The sequence below is a fragment of the Portunus trituberculatus genome, chromosome 50, assembly GCF_017591435.1.
Source record: "Portunus trituberculatus isolate SZX2019 chromosome 50, ASM1759143v1, whole genome shotgun sequence".
NCBI lineage: Eukaryota > Metazoa > Arthropoda > Malacostraca > Decapoda > Portunidae > Portunus > Portunus trituberculatus.
Window position 1 is genome coordinate 11,230,071 of NC_059304.1, and position 22,098 is coordinate 11,252,168.

General features: G+C 37.8%; 3 protein-coding genes across 10 annotated transcripts in view; 2 read left to right on the forward strand and 1 right to left on the reverse strand.

Moving 5' to 3' along the window:
- Window positions 1–8,191: 8,191 nt before the first annotated feature.
- On the forward strand, window positions 8,192–10,779 carry LOC123499802 (2-iminobutanoate/2-iminopropanoate deaminase-like). The gene is made up of 5 exons (XM_045248292.1): window positions 8,192–8,396; window positions 8,629–8,789; window positions 8,919–8,987; window positions 9,151–9,206; window positions 9,939–10,779. Exons 1-5 carry the CDS (start codon window positions 8,329–8,331, stop codon window positions 9,993–9,995), a joined length of 411 nt encoding a protein of 136 aa, XP_045104227.1. The 5' UTR covers window positions 8,192–8,328; the 3' UTR covers window positions 9,996–10,779.
- Window positions 10,780–11,971: 1,192 nt separating this feature from the next.
- On the forward strand, window positions 11,972–20,445 carry LOC123499467 (ubiquitin-fold modifier-conjugating enzyme 1). Of its 2 annotated transcripts, none has more exons than XM_045247477.1 (5): window positions 11,972–12,117; window positions 13,282–13,407; window positions 18,801–18,932; window positions 19,461–19,628; window positions 19,841–20,445. In XM_045247477.1, the coding sequence occupies exons 2-5, from the start codon at window positions 13,285–13,287 to the stop codon at window positions 19,916–19,918; spliced, it is 501 nt and encodes a 166-aa protein (XP_045103412.1). In that variant the 5' UTR covers window positions 11,972–12,117; window positions 13,282–13,284; the 3' UTR covers window positions 19,919–20,445. The 2 variants fall into 2 exon arrangements, with proteins under 2 accessions (XP_045103412.1, XP_045103411.1); XM_045247476.1 differs by lacking the exon at window positions 11,972–12,117 and adding an exon at window positions 12,176–12,286.
- Window positions 20,110–22,098, reverse strand: part of LOC123499464 (arp2/3 complex-activating protein rickA-like) — a 59,242-nt gene continuing 57,253 nt past the window's right edge. For all 7 annotated transcript variants that reach the window (XM_045247468.1, XM_045247464.1, XM_045247469.1 and 4 more), the window contains one exon: window positions 20,110–21,789. In XM_045247468.1, coding sequence (XP_045103403.1) covers window positions 21,080–21,789 — 710 coding nt within the window. In that variant the 3' untranslated portion in view covers window positions 20,110–21,079. The remainder of the gene's footprint in view (window positions 21,790–22,098) is intronic.

Here is a 22,098-nt window from a genome sequence, read left to right on the forward strand (position 1 = left end):
ATAGATAGATAGATAGATAGATAGATAGATAGATAGATAGATAGATAGATTATATATATATATATATATATAGAGAGAGAGAGAGAGAGAGAGAGAGAGAGAGAGAGAGAGAGAGAGAGAGAGAGACTATTGTATTGAAATAACCTTGTCATTACTTTCGAAGCAGTTAATTTCTGAGCAAGAAATACGATGCTTCGCAAATTGTTACATAAGGCGTCAGTTGTAAAGTTAATGAGTATGATATATCTAAATTAAACTTGACATAACTCTTGGATATAAACACTAATATTATTTGAGTATTATCCAGTGTGCACATGACTATGATATCAATACGTACATGTCCAGCAGAAAGCGGCAATACTGCACTCCACGAGAATATACGAGACGCAGGTGGTGATAGCATGAAAGCTCCACGTCTTGCAGTGTGACGCAATGTATACACGTGTTAAAGAATGAACAGGCATGCTTAATATTAGACGGAATTATTACATGATACTATATGCTACCACCATTATGGCAATGGTTAATATTTCATTAGAATATATCTAGTTATACAAGTAAAATATGTCAATTCATAGTTATGCAAAACTATGTGTAGGTATGAATGGTATGATGAAATAAACAGTAGATAAGTTTTATATTTAAGTACGATACGAATAACAATGATCAGTAATGTTAATGATCAAAACATTCATTAATGATGATGATAGTAATAATGATAATAATAATAATGATAATAATGATAATAATAATAATAATAATAATAATAATATATATATATATATATATATATATATATATATATATATATATATATATATATATATATATATATATATATTAATAAAAATCATACAAACATTTTCGAGAAACAATTTGCTTGATGGGATTCTAGTGAATTTCAGAATACTACCTATGTTTCGATCTGTATGTCAAGTCAACAGTGGCTCGAAAGGAAATGGTTTATTGTATAGAACTGAATCTATGACGAGCTCCTCTGGTTACAATGCAGTTAATACATAAGTGTTAACTGCAGTTAGTTCTTTTACCGTCATTGGTGTACTAACACTCATTAAAGTTCTAAAAGACGTTTATTTTAATCACTTTCCCATGTACACACCTAATCTTACATTGCTTATTTATAGTGCTTGAAATATAGATCTACACACGATAATGTGTGTGTGTGTGTGTGTGTGTTTAACTAGTTGTATTTACCTATAGTTGTGACGTACAGAAGAGTTATGCTCGCGCTGTCCCGTCCCCTTATCCAACTCTTATTTGAACTTATGAATGTTTTTTTTTTTTTTTTTTTTTTTTTGCATAGACCACATCCTTCTACAGTCTATTCCATATTTCAATGTTTCTATTTGGAAAGTTGAACTTTTATCGAATCGCTCTTGAGAGTGGTTGCCTCGATTTTTTTCCATGTCCTCATGTTTTTCTTCCATTTCATAAGCATAGATCCTCTGTCCAATTGGTCCAATCCGTTAGCCATTTTAATCAACTCTTTCTGCCCTTCTCTCCAGAGTTGTGAGCCCGATGATATTGTCTCTCTTCATAAGCCTGGTTCCCGTACCATCGTATATATCTGCGTTCTTTCAAGCTTCTTTATGTTCTTTTCATGGAGAGACCACGCAGACCCCTGCAGCATACTTCAACCTAAGCCTTACCATTATTGATGTTACCATTCTCATCATTTCTTTATCCAAGTGTGCAACTGCTGTCCTTACGTTCTTCAGCAAGTTTAGAGCTTGTCCCGTAATCTTGTTGACGTGTTTATCTGATGACGTTTTCCATCACTCTCGTCTTTCTGCTCTACCCGTCTGTATAAAGTTTCTACTCCCATCTTATAATCATGACATGTACACATTTTCTGCCAGTTCTTCCAAACTCTATCTTTTTACATTTCGCAAGGTTGAACTCCATTACCATATAGGTACCACTATACTCTACTCCGATTAATAAAGGTATTCTTGCAACTCCATACAATCATCTCATTATGTATTCTTCTCAGCTGCAGTTTTGTAGTGTTCAAGTACTGAAATGGCATAGACATGCAAATATTGCATGATCTCAACACTTTTAAGATTTGCACACCTTGCAGAAGAGTATTATAGAGCCTTTGCCCTCCGCCTCTCGCAGCGGCCTCCTTACACTTAAAAACTAAATTTTGCCCTTCATTTTTGTTTTCCAATCAAACACTGTCCACTCCATCCACCATCCAAGGTATCCCATCATCCTACATCCCGGTGTACTATAGCAATAAATTACAAGGACGCAGAGGCGAGTTCGGCTCAGAATTACACTGCTCTCTTCTGATCATTGTGAAGATTTATGCCTTCTTTTCCTTGACGTCACGTTCTGTGATTGGAGGATACGATACGAACGGTATTTCTTACTCCTAAGATTAGTCTAAAATAGCTTATCAGGTTCTTTATAAGAACATACATGCTGCAGCGTTACAGCCGCATTCCTCGATGTTTAAGAGAAACACCCAAGTTTTTTTTTTTTTCACCCATAGACTTTACTGCTAGTTAGGAACAGATACTTCAATCAACTGATAAGACCCTGTAATACGCCCGGTGCAGTGAAAATCTTAGCTGCCGAGATCGAGTAAGTCGTGTGAGACTTGTTTCTAATGACTGCCTGCCAAGGAGATAATGAGTCATTCGCTTTTAGTGTCAGCAACACTGAGTTAAATTCTCAACACATTTCGAGCAGGAGGAAGAGGAGGAGAAGGGGGAGGAGAAAGATATTTTACTGAAACGATGAAAACTAGTTACAATTTTCCGTATTTGAAGATAGTGACCATTTTAAAGATTTGCTAAAACTTTTATAAAGCCTATGTGAAAAATGTGTGACCACAAACTTGTTTAGTATAAATCGGGGAATCAAATGTTAAAAGGAAAAGTTTGTAATGAAAAGAATGGAAAACTAGTTACAGTTTACCAATACATTACTGAATGACGATTCCGTACAGGAAGGAGGGATGTATGCACAGTACATCATGACAAATTCTACATGGAATGTTATCTGTGGAATGCTTTGTTAAAATGCATTACTTGTGATGTTTCAGTAGCCATTTCCTTCTGTGATGCTAATCCAATATTCCTGATGCAGCAGCGATGGCGACTGATGCTGCTCCAAGTTTGTGTGTCGCAAATACTTCGTGCTGCTACACGTCAATGGGCAGCGTCTAACCTGACCCTCTAGCTGTGCCCCGGCCTTCTGGGTCACAAAGAAGCGGCTGATGGCGAGGTTGGCAGCGAGAGAGTCCCGGCTCACGTGGCAGGGCATGGAGGTGATTGTATTGCATCCACCATGATGTGTCGCTTGAGCCTCGTCCCTCCACCATCAGCATGCCATTCTCCGTCATCGCCCGCACCTCGTCGCAGTTCTGCATCATGTCCACAACGAACTGTCACGGAACCTTAATTGTCCATTGTGGCATTTTTCTTTTTCTGGTGTTTGCTGAGACTTTGTTCACTGCCTGCTGTGGCACTAATCACTCGATGTTGCGCTGCTGCTTTTCTGTGCCTCATCACCTTCACAACCATTAGGGGAAGGATTAATGAAGAGGCCTAGCAGAGATCATATGATAGTCGGTCATATTATTGCTATTTTTTCATTGTCAATTGTAGTATTCCTCTAACTAATATCATAATTTCACTGACTCAGGAGAGTATTGTATTGTACGTGCCACACACACACACACACACACACACACAGACACACACACACACACACACAAACACACACACCAGTAGTTCAGTGGTTAGAGCGCTGGCTTCACAAGCCAGAGGACCGGGGTTCGATTCCCCGGCCGGGTGGAGATATTTGGGTGTGTCTCCTTTCACGTGTAGCCCCTGTTCACCTTTGTGGTCTCATTTATACAATTGAGCAGCTGCAGCCTGCCCTCTAAAGACAACTTCTACTACTTCCTACACTACACTACAACACCTTACACTTTTACACTCTCTTCAAATCAAAATTTAATAATGGCTTCACCACGCCCTGCCTCGGAGTCCCCCTCTGGGGAGGGGACCATAAATGTCCCCAGGTCGGACTGCCCCTCTGCTGTCGACCTTGGGTGTCTTGACACTTCATCTAATACTTTCACTATCAATTTCTGCAACATTCGTGGCCTTCGTTCTAATTTTCAATCTGTGGAACACCACCTCTCCTCTACTAAACCTCATCTTCTCTTCCTAACCGAAACACAGTTGTCTGTGACTACTGACAGCAGCCCCTTTTCTGTTCCCTCCTACTTGCTCTATCCTCATTTTCAATCCAAAGCTGGATGTTGCGCATACGTGCGTAACGACACCACTTGCTCTCGTGCCCACAATCTTGAATCTTCAGAATTTTCTACCATCTGGCTAAGACTTCAATGTCACTCTCTAACTAAATTCATCTGTGCTGTATACCTCTCACCTAATTCCTCTGACTATGTAAAATTCTTTGACTATTTGACTTCCAAGGTGGAGCACATCTTATCTCACTTTCCTTTTGCTGAGATCTCCATTTTAGGGATTTCAATGTTCACCACCAGCTTTGGCTTTCATCTTCTTTCACTGACCAACCTGGTGAACAAACCTTCAACTTTGCTATCCTTCATGACCTAGAGCAGCTAGTGCAGTTCCCTACCCGTATTCCTGACCGCCTTGGAGACACGCCCAACATTCTTGATCTTTTCCTAACCTCCAACCCTTCTGCTTACTCTGTTAAACTTTCCTCTCCGTTGGGCTCCTCCGACCACAATCTAATTTCCGTTACCTGTTCTATCACTCCAGTGCAGCCTCAGGACCCGCCTAAGCGGAGGTGCTTCTGGCATTTTAACTCTGCTAAGTGGGAGGAACTAAGGCAGTACTATTCTGATTTCCTTGGGATGATTATTGTTTTCATGTCAGAGATCCTTCTCTTTGTGCCGAGCGCATAACAGAGGTGATTATCTCTGGCATGGAGCTATACATTCCTCATACTTTCTCTAACCCTAAAGCTAAAAAGCCTTGGTTTAACTCTGCTTGTTCTCGTGCTGTCAATGATAGAGAGGCGGCTCACAAACGGTTCCGTAGCCATCCAACTGCTGAAACTCATGCCCTATATATTTCTGCCCGTAATCATGCCAAATCTATTCTCCAACTTACTAAAACTCTTTCATCAATAGAAAATGTCAAAGTCTTTCCAATTCTAACTCCTCTCGAGATTTCTGGCATCTAGCCAATAATATCTCTAACAACTTTACTTCTTCGTCTTTCCCTCCTTTACTTCATCCAGATGGCTCTACAGCTGTCTCTTCTTTTCTAAAGCTGAACTCTTCGCTCAAACCTTTGCTACCAACTCAACTTTGGATGATTCTGGGCATATTCCTCCTACTCCTCCACCCTCTGACTACTTCATCCCTAAAATTAAAATTCTTTATAAAGACGTTTTCCTGGCCCTCTCTGGCCTTGATTCTCGGAAGGCTTACGGTCCGGATGGAGTCCCTCCTGTTGTTCTCAAAACTGTGCTTCCGAACTCGCTCACTGCCTGGTCAAACTCTTTCATCTGTGTCTCTCTACTTCTATTTATCCTTCTTGCTGGAAGTTTGCTCACATTCAACCTGTCCCTAAAAAGGTGACCACTCCAATCCTTCTAACTACCGCCCTATAGCTTTGATTTCCTGCCTTTCTAAAGCCTTTGAGTCTATCCTTAATAGGAAGATAATGAGGCATCTATCAGCTCACAACCTTCTCTCTGATTGCCAGTATGGTTTCCGTAAAGGCAGATCTACTGGTGATCTTCTTACTTTCCTAACTGAATCTTGGTCATCCTCTTTTAGGGACTTCGGTGAAACCTTTGCTGTCGGCCTTGACATATCGAAAGCCTTCGATAGAGTCTGGCACAAATCTTTAATTTCTAAACTACCCTCCTACGGATTCTATCCTTCTCTCTGTACCTTCATCTCCAGTTTCCTTTCCGATCGTTCTATTGCTGCTGTAGTAGACGGTCACTGTTCTTCCCTAAAACTATCAACAGTGGTGTTCCACAGGGTTCTGTCCTATCACCCACTCTCTTTCTATTATTCATCAATGATCTCCTAAATCTGACTCAATGCCCTATCCACTCCTATGCTGATGATACCACCTGCATTATTCAACAGCGTTCAACAGACGCCCAACCCAACAACAATTAAATGACTCAAGGCGAGATGCTATAGGACGCCTAACTTCTGATCTTTCACTTGTTTCTGATTGGGGCAGAGAAAACCTGGTTTTGTTCAATGCCTCAAAAACTCAATTTCTACAACTATCTACTCGACATAACCTTCCAGACAACTATCCTCTCTTCTTCAATAACACTCAACTTCCCTCTCCTCTACATTAAACACACTCGGTCTATCCTTCACTAAAAATCTAAACTGGAAATTTCACATCTCTACTCTTGCTAAATCAGCTTCCAAGAAGTTAGGTGTCCTATGGCGTCTTCGTCCATTTTCTCTCCCTCCCAGCTGCTTGCTCTGTACAAGGGCCTTATCCGCCCGTGTATGGAGTATGGCTCTCATGTCTGGGGGATCCACACACAGCTTTACTAAACAAGGTGGAATCTAAAGCTTTTCGTCTTATCAACTCTTCTCCTCTAACTGACTGTCTTGATTCTTTAAGTCACCGCCGCAATGTTGCATCTTTATCTGTCTTCTACCGCTGTTTTCATGCTGTCTGCTCTTCTGAACTTGCTAACTGCATGCCTTCCCCCTCCTGCGGCCTCGCTGCACAAGACTCTCTACTTCTTCTCATCCCTATTCTGTCCATCTTCCTAATGCAAGAGTTAACCAGTATCTTCACTCCTTCATTCCCTACACTGGTAAACTCTGGAACTCTCTACCTGTGTCTGTATTTCCACCTGCCTATGACTTAAACTCTTTCAAAAGAGGAGTGTCAAGACACCTCTTACGTTAACTGGACCCTCCTTTTAGATTTTTTTGTATTTTCTCTTTCTCCTACTTTCCTCTTAACAGGGCCTGGCAACCAGCGGGATTTTTTTTTTTTTTTCCAACACTTTGTTTTCCCTTGGCCAGTGCCCTTGTAATGTAAAAAAAAAAAAAAAAAAAAAAAAAAAAAAAAAAAGGTACGGAATGTAAATCGAAGAGTTGTGACCTTGTTGTCCCGGTGTGTGGTGTGTGCCTGGTCTCAGGCCTATCCGAAGATCGGAAATAATGAGCTCTGAGCTCGCTCCGTAGGGTAACGTCTGGCTGTCTCGTCAGAGATTGCAGCAGCAGACACACACACACACACACACACACACACACACACACACCGCGGAGTGTAGTGGTTAGCACGCTCGACTCACAATCGAGAGGGCCGGGCTCGAGTCCCGGTAAGCGGCGAGGCAAATGGGCAAGCCTCTTAATGTGTGGTCCCTGTTCACCTTAGCAGTAAATAGGTACGGGATGTAACTCGAGGGGTTGTGGTCTCGCTTTCCCGATGTGTGGAGTGTGTGATGTGGTCTCAGTCCTACCCGAAGATCGGTCTATGAGCTCTGAGCTCGCTCCGTAATGGGGAAGACTGGCTGGGTGACCAGCAGACGATCGAGATGATTTACACACACACACACACACACACACACACACATATATATATATATATATATATATATATATATATATATATATATATATATATATATATATATATATATATATATATATATATATATATATATATATATATATATATATATATATATATATATATATATATATATATATATATATATATATATATATATATATATATATATATATATATATATATATATATATATATATATATATATATATATATATATATATATATATATATATAATGAATTTGCACATTTAGTTGTTGACCAAGGACGTCTCTATGTAATATGTAGACGGCCTTGAGTAGACTCCCTGTCTCTGCAGGGCACGAGTCGGTTGTTGCCGTGCCATCAGTGTTACCACATACAGAACATGCATCCTATTAGATGATTTTAGTCAGGAAGCAGCGCGTCACAAGTACCATATTTAAATGTGCAGACGTCCATGAGACATTTCAAAATACTTTATAAAGCAAAGGCTCCTGTATATCTGTATATATACTAATTAGCATACGATGTGTCGTGTGGTTGTTTTTCAAGTTTTTGTCGATCGTCTGCCGTCTGGGTGTGGGAGACGTTGCAAGTTGGGAACACTGGTACGGCACAGCAGACGCAACGCACGAGTAGAGTGAGCAGACGCCGGTGGCTGATCGTGGACAGTGGTCTCCTCATCAAGAAAGCTTTGTCCCTGTGTGCTGCATTGTCATCAGTAGTGTTATATTCAGAATGGCGTCCAAGGTGATCAGGAAGGTGGTGTCGAGTGCCAAGGCTCCTGCTGCCATCGGGGCGTACAGGTGAGGTTGGGGACTTAATACCGGTTGTTCTCAGTTCCGCCGTCACTCCTCAGTAGCCTCGATCTTATCCAATTGATACATCGATGATTGTGGATACCCGACATTCTCACTCTTCTGTACAGAATGGTCTTGGCAGGATGAATGATACAAGAGTCACAAGATGTTATAGTGCAGTCTTTCTGTTGTACTTGTTACATATCTGTACGTCTTTTTCTTTCTTCTTTTTATACAGCCAGGCAGTGCAGGCAGGCAACACTCTATATATCTCAGGCCAATTGGGGCTTGATACAGCCACGCTGAATCTCGTTAGTGAAGATGTGGTGGAGCAGACCCGCACTGCCCTCACCAACATGGGGCACATTCTGGAGGCTGCTGGCTGCACATACAAGCATGGTAAGCACTGACCACAGTAGCACTTCACAATAATCTTACATGTTTGTTCAGCATTGGTATTAGCGATGCTCTTCATAAACATGACTATTAGGTGTAGTATCACAACTTTTCACACATTTATACTTTCAGTGGTCAAGACAACTGTACTTCTAGCAGATATCAATGACTTTGCAAAGGTGAATGAGGAATATTCCAAATGTAAGTACTACTGTACTATCTTTTAAACTATATGCTAATATGTATATGGCATGCTTTTTTGTAGTTTGAAATACTTTTATATTGATGTTTCTGTAAGTACTGTATTATACATTTTTTTACTCAATCACATTACTAAATTATGACACATAATTATGATTTACAGTTTTCACTGAATCCAAGCCTGCTCGAGCTGCTTACCAAGTGGCCAACCTGCCCAAGGTATGATGAAATACTAATCCTTCTGTTCACTAAGTTTTCACCATCACATTCATATCATGTGCAATTTTCTAGCCTTGTAAGTTTTTCTTTCCCATGTTTCCTTGCCTTTCATTCTTTGCCTTGCCATGTTTTCTCTTTTTTATTTTTATTTATTTATTATTTTTCTCTCTCAGAAGCCTCATATTCTCTTGAAACATTCTTTGATGGAGTGACCATAGTACTGTAGAAGACCCTCCTCTTCTCTTCATTAAAACACTTTTTTTTAGCATCTCACACATTCCTCTATCTTATCATATTTTTCAAGTGGCCTTCTATTTGCATCTTCCAGTGCTGGAATATATAGCTAATTCTGATTTTTATTTTATTAATATAATTGATTACAAAAATAATGTAATTCACTATAGTTGAATTCAGAACCTAAGGAATCAATGTAGTTATAATTGATTATATAAGCTAATTGTAATTTTATTGTAATTTTGTAAAGATAAAGTAGTAAAATTCTGAATAGCTATATCTTGGTAGCAAATACCCATATATGTATATATTATGAAATTTAGCAACCTTTTCCACTTCTGCACACTACATTTCATTTATAGAGATATCCTTTCTTCTCTTCTTATACACATTTTCATAGCTCCATTGCTATAAATTAGTTGCTTCATTACACAGAATATTATATATGGCAAATGGCAGCAACTGCTACTCATAGATTGACTTGTGCCTGTATTGCAGGGTGGACGTGTGGAGATCGAAGCCATAGCAATTGTAGGAGAGTTGGATGCACAGTAAGAAGCGGTGCCAACAGCTATCCCTACAACAGTGCCGATAATATCCCAACTGTCATCATGCTGCCACATCACTGTCACCTTCACATATGCTATTTTTTTAATTGTATCTTTTCTTCTTGACTGCTCATTTTCTAAACATCTTGTGGCACTTGAAAGAAAGTAGAATACAGAAATCTATTTGAATGCAAAGACAATTAAATGCATAGCTCAACTATAGAATAGTTATATTTTTATAGATTTTTTTAAGTACATATGTACTTACATTGAACAATAGTTATTTGTTTCAAATATCTTTTTTGTAGCATGTAATACTGAATTGACTGGAAACAGGGCTCAGTTTTATTGCCAATTATTTAGCTTTATAAAATATTGAAAAGAATGTAATTTATTGGATAATATTATAAAAGGCATTTTTTTTTATAGTTGTTCCTTCAGATGCATCATGGAAGGTCATAACATTTTAAAAGCAGTGAAGTATATTTTGAGTGATGTATATTCAGTACATAGACCTATATCAGGGATGATGCATGTCCCATAAAGCAACAGTATAGCTAATGGTACTTTGATGCATCTAATGCATTATACATATTAGGAAGAAATGGCAAAAGTTCTGCCATTGGTACAATCAGATTATAGACAACCAGTAGCCATTATATTTGTGCCATTATATTTGTGTAAACAAAAGTGGCTTAAGATGGAATATAGTTTACTTCACATTAATGTTATCTTATATTGGTACATCCTTAGCTATAAGACATCCAAATAAAACAGTACAAGTCTTCCTATAGTGCAGTGTTATTCACTAATTTTTGCAAGGGAGCCACTTGGGTTAAACGCATTCATTGAGAGAGCCGCAGCTAGTGCAAGCTAGCATAACTCAACTCAGTTAACTAGTACTGGGCTGTTAGTGCAATATAGTAAATAAGAAAAGTTAGACATGGTAATATTAGCCTATATATCTTGTTATTAAGAGCAAAATAAAGACCAAACTTACTTAATGCTGTGATGAGTGAAAATGCTTTTTTTTTTTTTTTTTTTTTTTTTCGAGAGCCATAAATTGAGTCATCCCAGCCGCGCAATGAATACCACTGCTATAGTGTGGTATTTCAACATTTGGGTTATTGTGCCACCTCCAGTAGTGTGCCATGTTCCTTATTACATTTTTATGTATTTTCTCCTTTGTGCAGCTAAAAGGAATTTACACTAATTAAGTAAAGTGTTTCACATGAAGAAAAGGGAATCTAAAATAACGACAAAATACTAAATATTTGATATTGCCCATTTAGATATTGAGATCGGTGCTCTAGAAAGTCATTTGATAACTCAAGACTGACAAATCACCATAGAATTACGTTAATAAGTACATCACAATGACTTACGTTGTGGTGAGATCACATGGAACGGGAAAAAATAAAATAAATTAATTGAAGGGTGACTGCTTGCCAACTTACAATAACCGGTTTCTTATTGTTTCCGAATTTCAGTGAAGATCTGAAGAAAATTATTCTGTGGAGCATGTCCATGAGTCATAGTGACAAAAGGTAAGTTACGTAAAATATAGTGGAGAGAGAGAGTGAGGGAAGGGGGGGGTATAAATTTGATTGCAAAACATGAATAAATTATATAAAAAAAAAAAAAAATAGCTGCAGAAGAATAGCGTAATAAGACGAAATTAGAATCACATAACCCCTAGGTACTACAGTAAAAGTGGGAAGTCTGCATTATAAACAATGACTTAATCATCCTTACTTCACAATGGTTTATATATATATATATATATATATATATATATATATATATATATATATATATATATATATATATATAGATAGATAGATAGATAGATAGATAGATAGATAGATAGATAGATATATATATATATATATATATATATATATATATATATATATATATATATAAATAATCAAAGTCTAGTTATTCGATACGGAAATATTGTTTTTAGCGTTAACTATAAGTGGGATTTCCCTAATGCAATGGAACAGTGTAGAAATATTTTTTAGTTCCGTTTCCCCGATCGTGCCCGCGGCCAGACAGCCTCCAGCTGGTCCATCAGACACACGGGGACAATATAAAACTAGCCTGTCCAGTCCACAACATAACTCGTGAGTATTATTTGTGTTTGACGTATTATATCAACTAACATTATGGGAATGTTATTATAGCATAACGCTGTGTTTGCAAGGAGGCTAGTGGTGTGCGATGGGAGATGTAGACAAGATGTGTCAGTGACAGGTGACAGCTGCTGACCCCAGACACACGGTACAGATGACTGTAAGGCTCTTTCATCATGTATTTGTATTGAAGGTGATAAACATATACTGATCTTGAATCTGTGATCGTGACTAACATGTTCATGCGTAATAATTCAATGAAATATAATCCTATTTTTCTCCTGTACTATGGTCCAAAGAACAGAAACGTTGAAACTATAGTTTCATACAATATTTATGCTTTCTCTTTTTATCTCTTGGATGCCATCTTCCAAGTGTTAATATTATTTATATGATTAAAGCATAAATCTTTTTTCTAAGAAATGTTGTACACCTTTTTTTTCTGAATGCACATAAACATAGAGGAGTAAAAATTTGATATATGTTAAAAGATATATATTAAGAAGCTTTACAGTTAAGTCTTTTCCTCCCTGATCCTGATAATTCAAAGGCTACAGATTTTTTTATATTATTGCAAATGGGCACACATGGAGAATTGTGGTCCTGGCCTGGCTAGGCCATGGCCTGCTGGTATGAAATGCCAGTTATGCATTTTTGTTGTAATATTACTATGTTGGGTGGGCAAGGATATTGCTATGCTAGACAGGAGAGGCTACCAGCCATACTCTTTGAGTTATTTATTCTATTCTCACTCAGACACAGACCTCTCTCCCATACTATTTGGTTCTTTTCTACTCTTTATTATAATAATAATTTCCCTTGGTACCACACATACAAACATGATGCCTGTCTTGTGACAAAAGTGATCATATCTCTTACCTGGAGAGAGAGATATAGTAACTTGCATACTGTATAAAGTTATACAATAACTACAATTTAGCAGCTGCTTCTGCTGAATCTTATGAAATAAAATTAATAGTGGTGTACATTTAGTGTCTTATAAGTACCTATATAATTAGAAAATTTTAGTTTTAGATAAGAGTAATTAAGAAATTTTATCCAATGAACATTGATTCACATAAAAAATTCCATACCTTTCATGTATACTTAGGTATATAAATTACTTTACATTGCAATATCCTCATTTTTTTTCAGATAATGGTTGACGAAGCAACACGCAAGACTCTCAGTTCTATCCCACTCATGCGGGTGAAAGCTGGACCTCGTGATAAGGAGGCTTGGGTCACTCGCCTCAAGGAGGAATACCAAGGACTTATTAAGGTGAGCCACTGATAACATAATAATAATGATGCTATATGTAGGGTCATCAGAGCATTTAATTCCTTGTACAACTGCACACCTCTTCACTTTTGCTCAACTTGCAAGTTTTAATATGTTTTGAAATTAGAGATGTACCGATACCAAAATTTTGGCCGATTCCGATACCGATACCACCCAATTAGGCCGATACCGATACTACTACCGATACCGATACTACTACTTATAGTGATTACTGCACTGGACACCAGGATGAGTTGGTGGACGGCGAGCATTATCAGATGGGAGGCTTTGTTTTAGGGGATGCTGTAAGTCCTGAGAACGTTTGTGAAATAGGAGCAATTCTAGAAGCTTTTTGAAGCCATTTGCAAAGGTAAATTACTCAGTAATTGGAATGAATATCTTCTCAGTCTTCTGATTCTTGTCAGTTATTTTAAATTCTTACTTCTTCTTACTCCTTTAGCGACCATTTGGTCTTGTGCATTTTCATTCTTAATTTTATTGACGATATTTTGGCGATCAAAAATATTTTTTAAATTATTAAAATTGTAAAACAGACACAAAATATTAGCAAAAGAAACTCATTTTGTTGTGTATGTGTATGTTTCTCTTTAATTAAATCTGACATCCTTGCATATTAATTCATTAGACATTAGTAGACCAATTCAGAAAAATGAGCTTTCACCTAATTTTTTCAATAAAATAGAAAAAAGTTTAGTTTATTCTAAATTTCTAGGTTGTGGCTTATTACCACAGAAAACAGTATTCTATGACATACAGTAATCACCATGGAAACTTAATACGCTGTATTATATTAATTTGGTGTCATCAATATCTTATATCTAATATATAACTAAGTAGTAAATTCCTTTTAGGTATCGGAAGTATTGGCATAAAATAAGCCGATACCGATACCCAAAAAATGGGCCGATACCACTGATTCTGATACCTATACTGATGCATCGGTACATCTCTATTTGAAATTATTCTTTTATTATTTTTCTTGCATATCCATACATTCTCAAATATCCCCAGCTCCCCAAAGAAACCTAGGGGCTCCTGGGAATGGAATGGGGAGAGAAGAAAAAAATTGGAATCACTATATTTTTACCTCCATCTCAAAGCTAGCCTGCCTTCCAGTGTTACCACGCTAGCCTGCCTTCCAGTGTTACCACAGTTGTCTTTTGAGCCAGTACTAAATTCCAAGATTTATTTATTTATTTATTTATTTATTTATTTCTCGCCTAATAAATCCCTAGATTGTAGTTGCTTAGCAAGTTGAATGAGAGCAGCTACAAGTACTAAGGCACTGCTATACTTTTACTTTTGAAAGAACTTTCAGTGGGGAATTTATTCATTATTAATTAGAGTTACATAGTTTAACTAACATGCCTAACGTGACTTAAGTAATACTAGGGAGGCAGTGGCATAGTGGATAAAGTGATGAGCGTGGGATCAGGCAGACATCCATGCCTAGGTTCGAATCCCTGATGTACACCCTTGAAACTTTGCCATTTGTCAGGTGGTTTAAAGTTACCTACATGTCACCTTGAAACCCAGGTTCTAGGTGGTTACACCAAACATGCACTTGGGTGGTGATATGGGCCCTAATATGGGTACCACTATAAATAAAATTCCCTGCACCACTAATGGGTGGAAGTTGAACAGTGCTTCCCATACATACTCTTCAAGTATACCTACAGGCACTTTAGGCCATAACAAAAAAAAAAAAAAAGTATTTCCATGCAAATACCATAGCTACATGTAATTTGTCAAATAGGCTATAACTGAAAAGTTACTCAAACTATTTATTTATTCTATTTATTTATTTGTGATTATAATGATTCTTATTTATTTATTTATTCACTTATTTATTTATTCATTTTTTGCTCTTGAAGGGAAAGTCCAGCTGATCTTACCTCTTCACCTCTGCCCTGATTACTTAAGCTTTATCAGTGATAATGACCTGCCTTCCTTCCTTCCTTTTCTTTTGAATAGTACTGTACACATCACCATATTCCTGATTTGTGTGTGTGTGTGTGTGTGTGTGTGTGTGTGTGTGTGTGTGTGTGTGTGTGTGTGTAATTCACTTTAGTCGTCTGCTGGTCACCCAGCCAGTCTTCCCCATTACGGAGCGAGCTCAGAGCTCATAGACCGACCTTCGGGTAGGACTGAGACCACATCACACACAACACGCACCGGGAAAGCGAGGCCACAACCCCTCGAGTTACATCCCGTACCTATTTACTGCTAGGTGAACAGGGGCAACTCATTAAGAGGCTTGCCCATTTGCCTCGCCGCTTTCCGGGACTCGAATCCGGCCCTCTCAATTGTGAGTCAAGCGTGCTAACCACTACACTATGCGGTGTGTGTTTCACTGTTTGATCTGCTGCAGTCTCTGACGAGACAGCCAGACGTTACCCTACAGAACGAGCTCAGAGCTCATTATTTCCGATCTTCGGATAGGCCTGAGACCAGACACACACCACACACTGGGACAACAAGGTCACAACTCCTCGATTTACATCCTGTACCTACTCACTGCTAGGTGAACTGGGGCTACACGTGAAAGGAGACACGCCCAAATATCTCCACCCGGCCGGGGAATCGAACCCCGTTCCTCTGGCTTGTGAAGCCAGCGCTCTAACCACTGTGTGTGTGTGTGTGTGTGTGTGTTTTGCAATAATATCACGAGATCTAAGAAAGTTCACTAATGGATCACGTTTCATTCAAAACAAGAGGAAGAGCACTGACAAGGTACAGCATACCACGCGGTTTGCAGCGAGGATAGATACAAGTGGTACAGAAGCCTAGCGGGTTAGAGGCAAGGACAAACACGTGCTGTCTAAAGGTGGATTCACACGTGTCAATTTGCAACTGAAATTGCAAGTCGATAAAGTTTGATTGAATATCGGTGCCTAGCGACTGGAAAAACCAGTTTACGGAAAACAAGACCAACATGTTGGTCGTGTTCAGTCTATTTGTGACTTTGTTTACGTTGTGACGTCACGGAGAAAGGTTTGAAAATGTGGTGTGGAGTTGGTGAGGAAAATAGAGCACATCTGAGACCCTAAAAGTGAATTTACAAAAAAAAAAAAAAAAAAAAGCAAATCTGCGTTGGATGAGATAGCTGCCACTCTTCGATGACTGTTTCCCTCTATGCAGGGTGTTGTTGGAGGTGAGGATTGAATACTTGTGATGATTTAATTTGATCGAAATCGTCATCGTCACTAGAAGACATCTTGTTGGGTAACTTTGTTTACATTCACATCCCACCAACCAGCTGATACTTCCCAGTCGATATGTGCGACTTGCAATTTCAGTCGCATATTGATACGTATGGGTGGCCACATCTTCAAGCTTATCTGCTGCCCGCATTCGGTATGGCCACTCATATTAGTAACGTGTTTGTTCTTGCCTCTTCACTCGTTAGGCATCCCCGTTGCTCTTTACTCTTGCAGCAAATCGCGTAGTGTCCGTATCCTATTGTAAGTGGTGACAATTATTTCTTACCTGACAAGCTGCCAGTGACCCTCCTCGTCTCATTGGCTTCGATGTGCTTACCACGCAAGCGCAGTTCGCCACGATTCAAAACCCCATGCTCGAATCAAGCCTTCCTGAAACTCCACACACCGAAATGTGAGTCGGAAATACAGTAGCTGCCTGCTACTGTCAGACGTTAGCGATTCATGCCACACAAATAAATATCACCCAGACGACTGATTAACGATGAAAAATCAGGAAGCCTGAGTTTCAGGTTCCAGTTGAGAAAGCGAAATATTTTGCTTTTCTCATTTAGTAAGGTATCACGGTGATGATTTAAAATACATTCTCTCACTCATTCCTGCTCTCCCGACGTCGCGTGGACTGATTGAACACACGCACGGACAACCGGGTTATTCCTGGGATAGTATCTACGTTAGTAGGGGATGCAGTTGCATGTGGCCATGGAAGAAAAGGATGTGTACAAATCAGTCTCTAATTAGTACTCGGAGGAAACATTTAACCCGTTCACAGCAATGTGGCACATCTCATGAACCACAGATCCATGAAAGCTACTTCACGAACTATACATATACCATAGCCTGCCATAAATATCATATTGCCTAGAATTTGAACAATCTGTCTACTTTTTGTTTCTTGGTGTTCAACCTCTCATTATGAGTACATCAGATAATGAATAATTTGTAGAACTAGTCGAGACCTTGACAAATTTTTGTCTTGTTTTACTAGTGGATATCACATTACTAGAGAGTTCGACAGTGATCGACTCCTATCTCTTGCACATGGCCACCGGTCCGCGCAGCGCTCATTCCCGTTCAGTTCATGTTGACATTTCGTTGTGGAAGCATTCCTGTTTTGTTTTTCCTTTTTTTTTTTTTTTTTTTTTTTCAATGGCCCCATATTCTTCCAAACGATAACAATAATTTTCCACCGTTCAGTCGTCTTCCTCGTGCACAAATTATCCCCATCTTCAATAAGTTAATTGAATTAATACAAGCGGTTTGTGTTGTTTATTTTGAATAGTATTTGACTGGATTGTTTTGATTATTGTCGTGAGTCTTGTAACTACACGTTTTGTTTAAAAAAAATATTTATTTATTTATTTATTTATTATTATTTTTTTACTTGAACGAATTGAATATACTTCAGTTAATTTCACTGGGGAAAATCGATCTGCAAAACAAGCAAATTAAAGCGAATTAAACTTATAATGAGAGGTTCCACTGTATTTGAATATGCATACCCTGTTTAGTAGAGAAGAGCTGCATAGCATAGTGAAAGGATTAACATCTTAGAGATTAGGGACAGAAACAGAATGAAATATGATTTTTTCAGTTTGTGATAAATTATTGTATGTGATGATAATAATAATTATAATTATAATAATAATAATAATAATAGCAATAATAATAATAATAACAATAACAATGATAATAATAATAATAGATAGTAATAATATAATGAATATAGTAATAATAATAATAAATTTTTTAATCATTAATGGAGGTGAGCCTTGAAATGATTAGTCTAGTTATGTTAACAAAACCTCATGTCATGTTTCCTCCACACTTTCTTGACAAATGTTCTCTCTCTCTCTCTCTCTCTCTCTCTCTCTCTCTCTCTCTCTCTCTCTCTATATATATATATATATATATATATATATATATATATATATATATATATATATATATTACTCACCCACTATAGTTATTTATATAGTACTACATATTTCCCATTTATGCAGAAGAGAAAGGTGTCATCCTGTGCTATGTTTTCATTATCATAATACTTATTTCTCTTGCTACATGTCAATGTTCACTTTTATTATGTTTTGTTCATACATTCTTTTATTGCTTGTATTCTGTTAATGTTTTGCCAATATATAATTCCAGTACGTGCAGAACAACAAGGAGGCAGACAATGACTGGTTCCGGCTTGAAAGCAACAAGGAAGGCACAAGGTGGTTCGGCAAGTGTTGGTATATCCATGACATGCTCAAGTATGAGTTTGATGTTGAGTTTGATGTAAGTTCCTCTGCTTTTACTGTTTAATTTCAGTAATATTGTTTATATATGTTAGGTAAATTATATAAACCCTCATATGATAAATAGATTGTGGAGAATGAGTGTTACTTAAAAGATAGAAGTTCATTGTATGTAGTGGTACAGACTGAGTTGGATGTTTGGTTACTATTTCATCAGTACATAGAGACCGTGATTGGTAGGCTCAGAGTTTATTAAATCCAAAAATTTGTATAATGTAATGACCCATGTTGCATTTCATGTAAACATTAAATAATTTACATGAAAGCGAGATAAATATTCACCATTGAGAGATCTTTATCCATGCTAGTAACTGAAGCTCTGATGGGAGGAACATTAAGCATCACTTGAAATATCTGGACCATGAAGATAATTTTGGAGACTTCTTTACTAGTTACTACATTAAGTATAGAGTTAAAATCTTTCCCTCACTAGTTTATAGATTTGTCATGCACATTGTGAGAGTTACCATGAAAGAGCACTGTTTACTGTTCTTGTACAATTTTAAAGATCCCAGTGACGTACCCAGCCACTGCACCAGAGATAACACTACCAGAGCTTGATGGGAAGACAGCCAAGATGTACCGAGGTGGCCGCATTTGCCTCACAGACCACTTCAAGCCACTCTGGGCTCGTAATGTCCCAAAGTTTGGAATTGCACATGCCATGGCACTTGGGGTAAGGATTTAATTCCAGATTTGTACTTATGTTATGAAAGAGAACACAAGATGATGTGCTGGTATGTTATATGGATGTACCTGTTCATCAGAAGCCTTTTGAGCAATACTTCCTTATAAGATAGAATATCTGTGTAGTATACTGGATATTTTTACTTATGATGACCAAACCGACAAAGTAATGACTTCTGTTTTTCATGTCTGTTTCCACAGTTAGGTCCATGGTTAGCTGTTGAAATCCCTGATATGATTCAGCGAGGAGTCGTCACATACTCTGAGAAGAAAGGTTGATTGGAGTGTTATTTAGTAATTAATGTATTACAAGAACCAGTTGTGCTTGTTTTAAAATTCCATAATTTGATCATTCTAAAACATTCAAAGCAAATGGTGATGTTCCAGTTGGTGAAAATGGATTATATTAGTAATGGGAGGATAATGAATTATTAATACCTGGAGAATCAGGGAAGAGTCAAAGTTTTGGGACAGTGAAATTATTTTTTTAATATTTTCACTTATATCTGCTATTTTGCTAAACCTTATCAACCTGGCAAATAAATACCACAATTGTGTAAGGTTTACTTTCCCACAGGCACCTTCATAGAAGGCTAAAAATACTGGAGGCACAGCCAAAAAATATTTGAACACTTAACCTCGTTAACATTACCAAGATTATTATATCAGGCCTCAGACATCTCGGCCAATTTGTGACCACTACAAAAAGTCTTACTACATTCCCTGATGTGCTACACCGTTTGCAACTATTAATGTAAAACTTTGGATTTTGTCAACAAGCAAAATATATTTTATTGACTTATAAATATATTTTTGTAATAAAATACCTATGCATGATTTTTTGACAACACTTTCAATTTATAATGTAGATAGCTATAGGCAGTATGCACATGTATACAAATTGCTTCTGCTCTGAGCCTTAGACTAATTTCTCCAGTTTGTTATATATAGTGATTGTTGATATTTATAATGGATTATCTAAAGCTAGGAGGGTACAATTTCTCTCATTGAATATTTGAGCATTCTTTTTGTCAGTCATTGAAGTCCACCACAAAGTGTGTGCTTCAGGAGGATTGATTATTCGCAGACTTTCTGGCCTAAAAGAAGTAAAGGTTTTAAGAGCAACAAGTTTTATATTGAGGCTTAAGTTGTAAAGTTAAATATATATAGCATATGATAAAATCAACATGTAATCAACATTTACATATTACATGCAACTAATTACAGACAATAGTTTAACAATAAATCTTTTCTTTCTAACCATGATTTCTTATGTAGAACACACATTACGGATGTCAAGTTCCTACACTGTGAGACTTTCACAACAGAAGTAAAAATAATGTTTAAAATCAGTTTAAAACATTAAAATCATGAACTTGTAACATGAGCAGTTTGTTTTGCTTATAGACAGAGCTAAGAAGTTAACAGCAGGTTAACTACTCAATCCTGTGGTAGACTCTGGCCCGATAAGAATATGGTGGTGGTGGTGATGGCCCTCCCAGATGGGGGACGGCCGCTCTCCTGCTCCTCTGATCTCCTAGGTGGAGTAACTTCCCGACTGGAGCACTCATTCTCTCCAGCACTGGGACTAGTGAGCCTGAGTGTGTGTGATGCACTAGCTGTTGTGTCCGTCTCCTTAAAGTTGGTAGGCTCCCGAGATGAGGAGCACTTCTCTCGCATCTTGACAGTATCAGTGCATGCATCTGTTTCTATCACTTTTTTGGAGTGTGATTCAGTGGTATTCTTGTGGCCAGCAGAGTCTTCTGTAGTGTTGGTAATGTGAGAATTCCCTTTTGTTTGTGATGGAAGATTACCATTAGTCATTGCAGAACTTGAGTCCTCATTCCTCAAGCAAGAGACTTCAGTTTTGCTTCCCTTAGATGAAGTAGACTCTCCCTTTTCATTCTTTGTACGAAATTTTGATCCTTGAGAAATTTCAGATGGCTTAATTCTTCCTTGACGGCCACGCTTCATTGTTGCCAAAATACTTTTCATCTCTTGCACAGCATCAGGAGGTTTCTCTTTCTCATCATTGTCTGGTTTCTTACTGATGCTTCCTACACTATGGGATTTGGTAGATTTTAGTTTTACCCCGCCTTGCTTGATTTGATTGATGAGGTCATCCATACCACAGCCTTTTCCTGCTGCATCTGAAAATACACAAATTCATATTTGCCTATATAAGACAAGTTTCACTGCATTCATTTTAGATAGTAAATAAAGAATTTATCAGAGTTTTGAACATTAAGTTACTTGAGAAGGAAAATTATTTAAAGTATGTAAAAGACAGGACACAAAAAGGGATGATATGACAGTTTGGAGAAAGTACTGTGTCTGTGGAATAAGATTACTTATGAATGATGAGGATGAATGCAGTTGCAAATAAATAAGTGGAGGTAGCCATGACAGCTATTCATATCATCATGTCAGATGTGGAAGAGGGATTGGTCTGTTATGGT

Excerpts from the sequence above, each read along its gene's own strand:
- LOC123499802 (XM_045248292.1), top strand. The coding sequence starts at position 8,329 with ATGGCGTCCAAGGTGATCAGGAAGGTGGTGTCGAGTGCCAAGGCTCCT. Across the intron at positions 8,397-8,628 it reads GCTGCCATCGGGGCGTACAG|CCAGGCAGTGCAGGCAGGCA; the intron begins GTGAGGTTGGGG and ends CTTTTTATACAG. Across the intron at positions 8,790-8,918 it reads TGGCTGCACATACAAGCATG|TGGTCAAGACAACTGTACTT; the intron begins GTAAGCACTGAC and ends TTATACTTTCAG.
- LOC123499467 (XM_045247476.1), top strand. Across the intron at positions 13,408-18,800 it reads AATACCAAGGACTTATTAAG|TACGTGCAGAACAACAAGGA; the intron begins GTGAGCCACTGA and ends ATATAATTCCAG. Across the intron at positions 19,629-19,840 it reads CACATGCCATGGCACTTGGG|TTAGGTCCATGGTTAGCTGT; the intron begins GTAAGGATTTAA and ends CTGTTTCCACAG.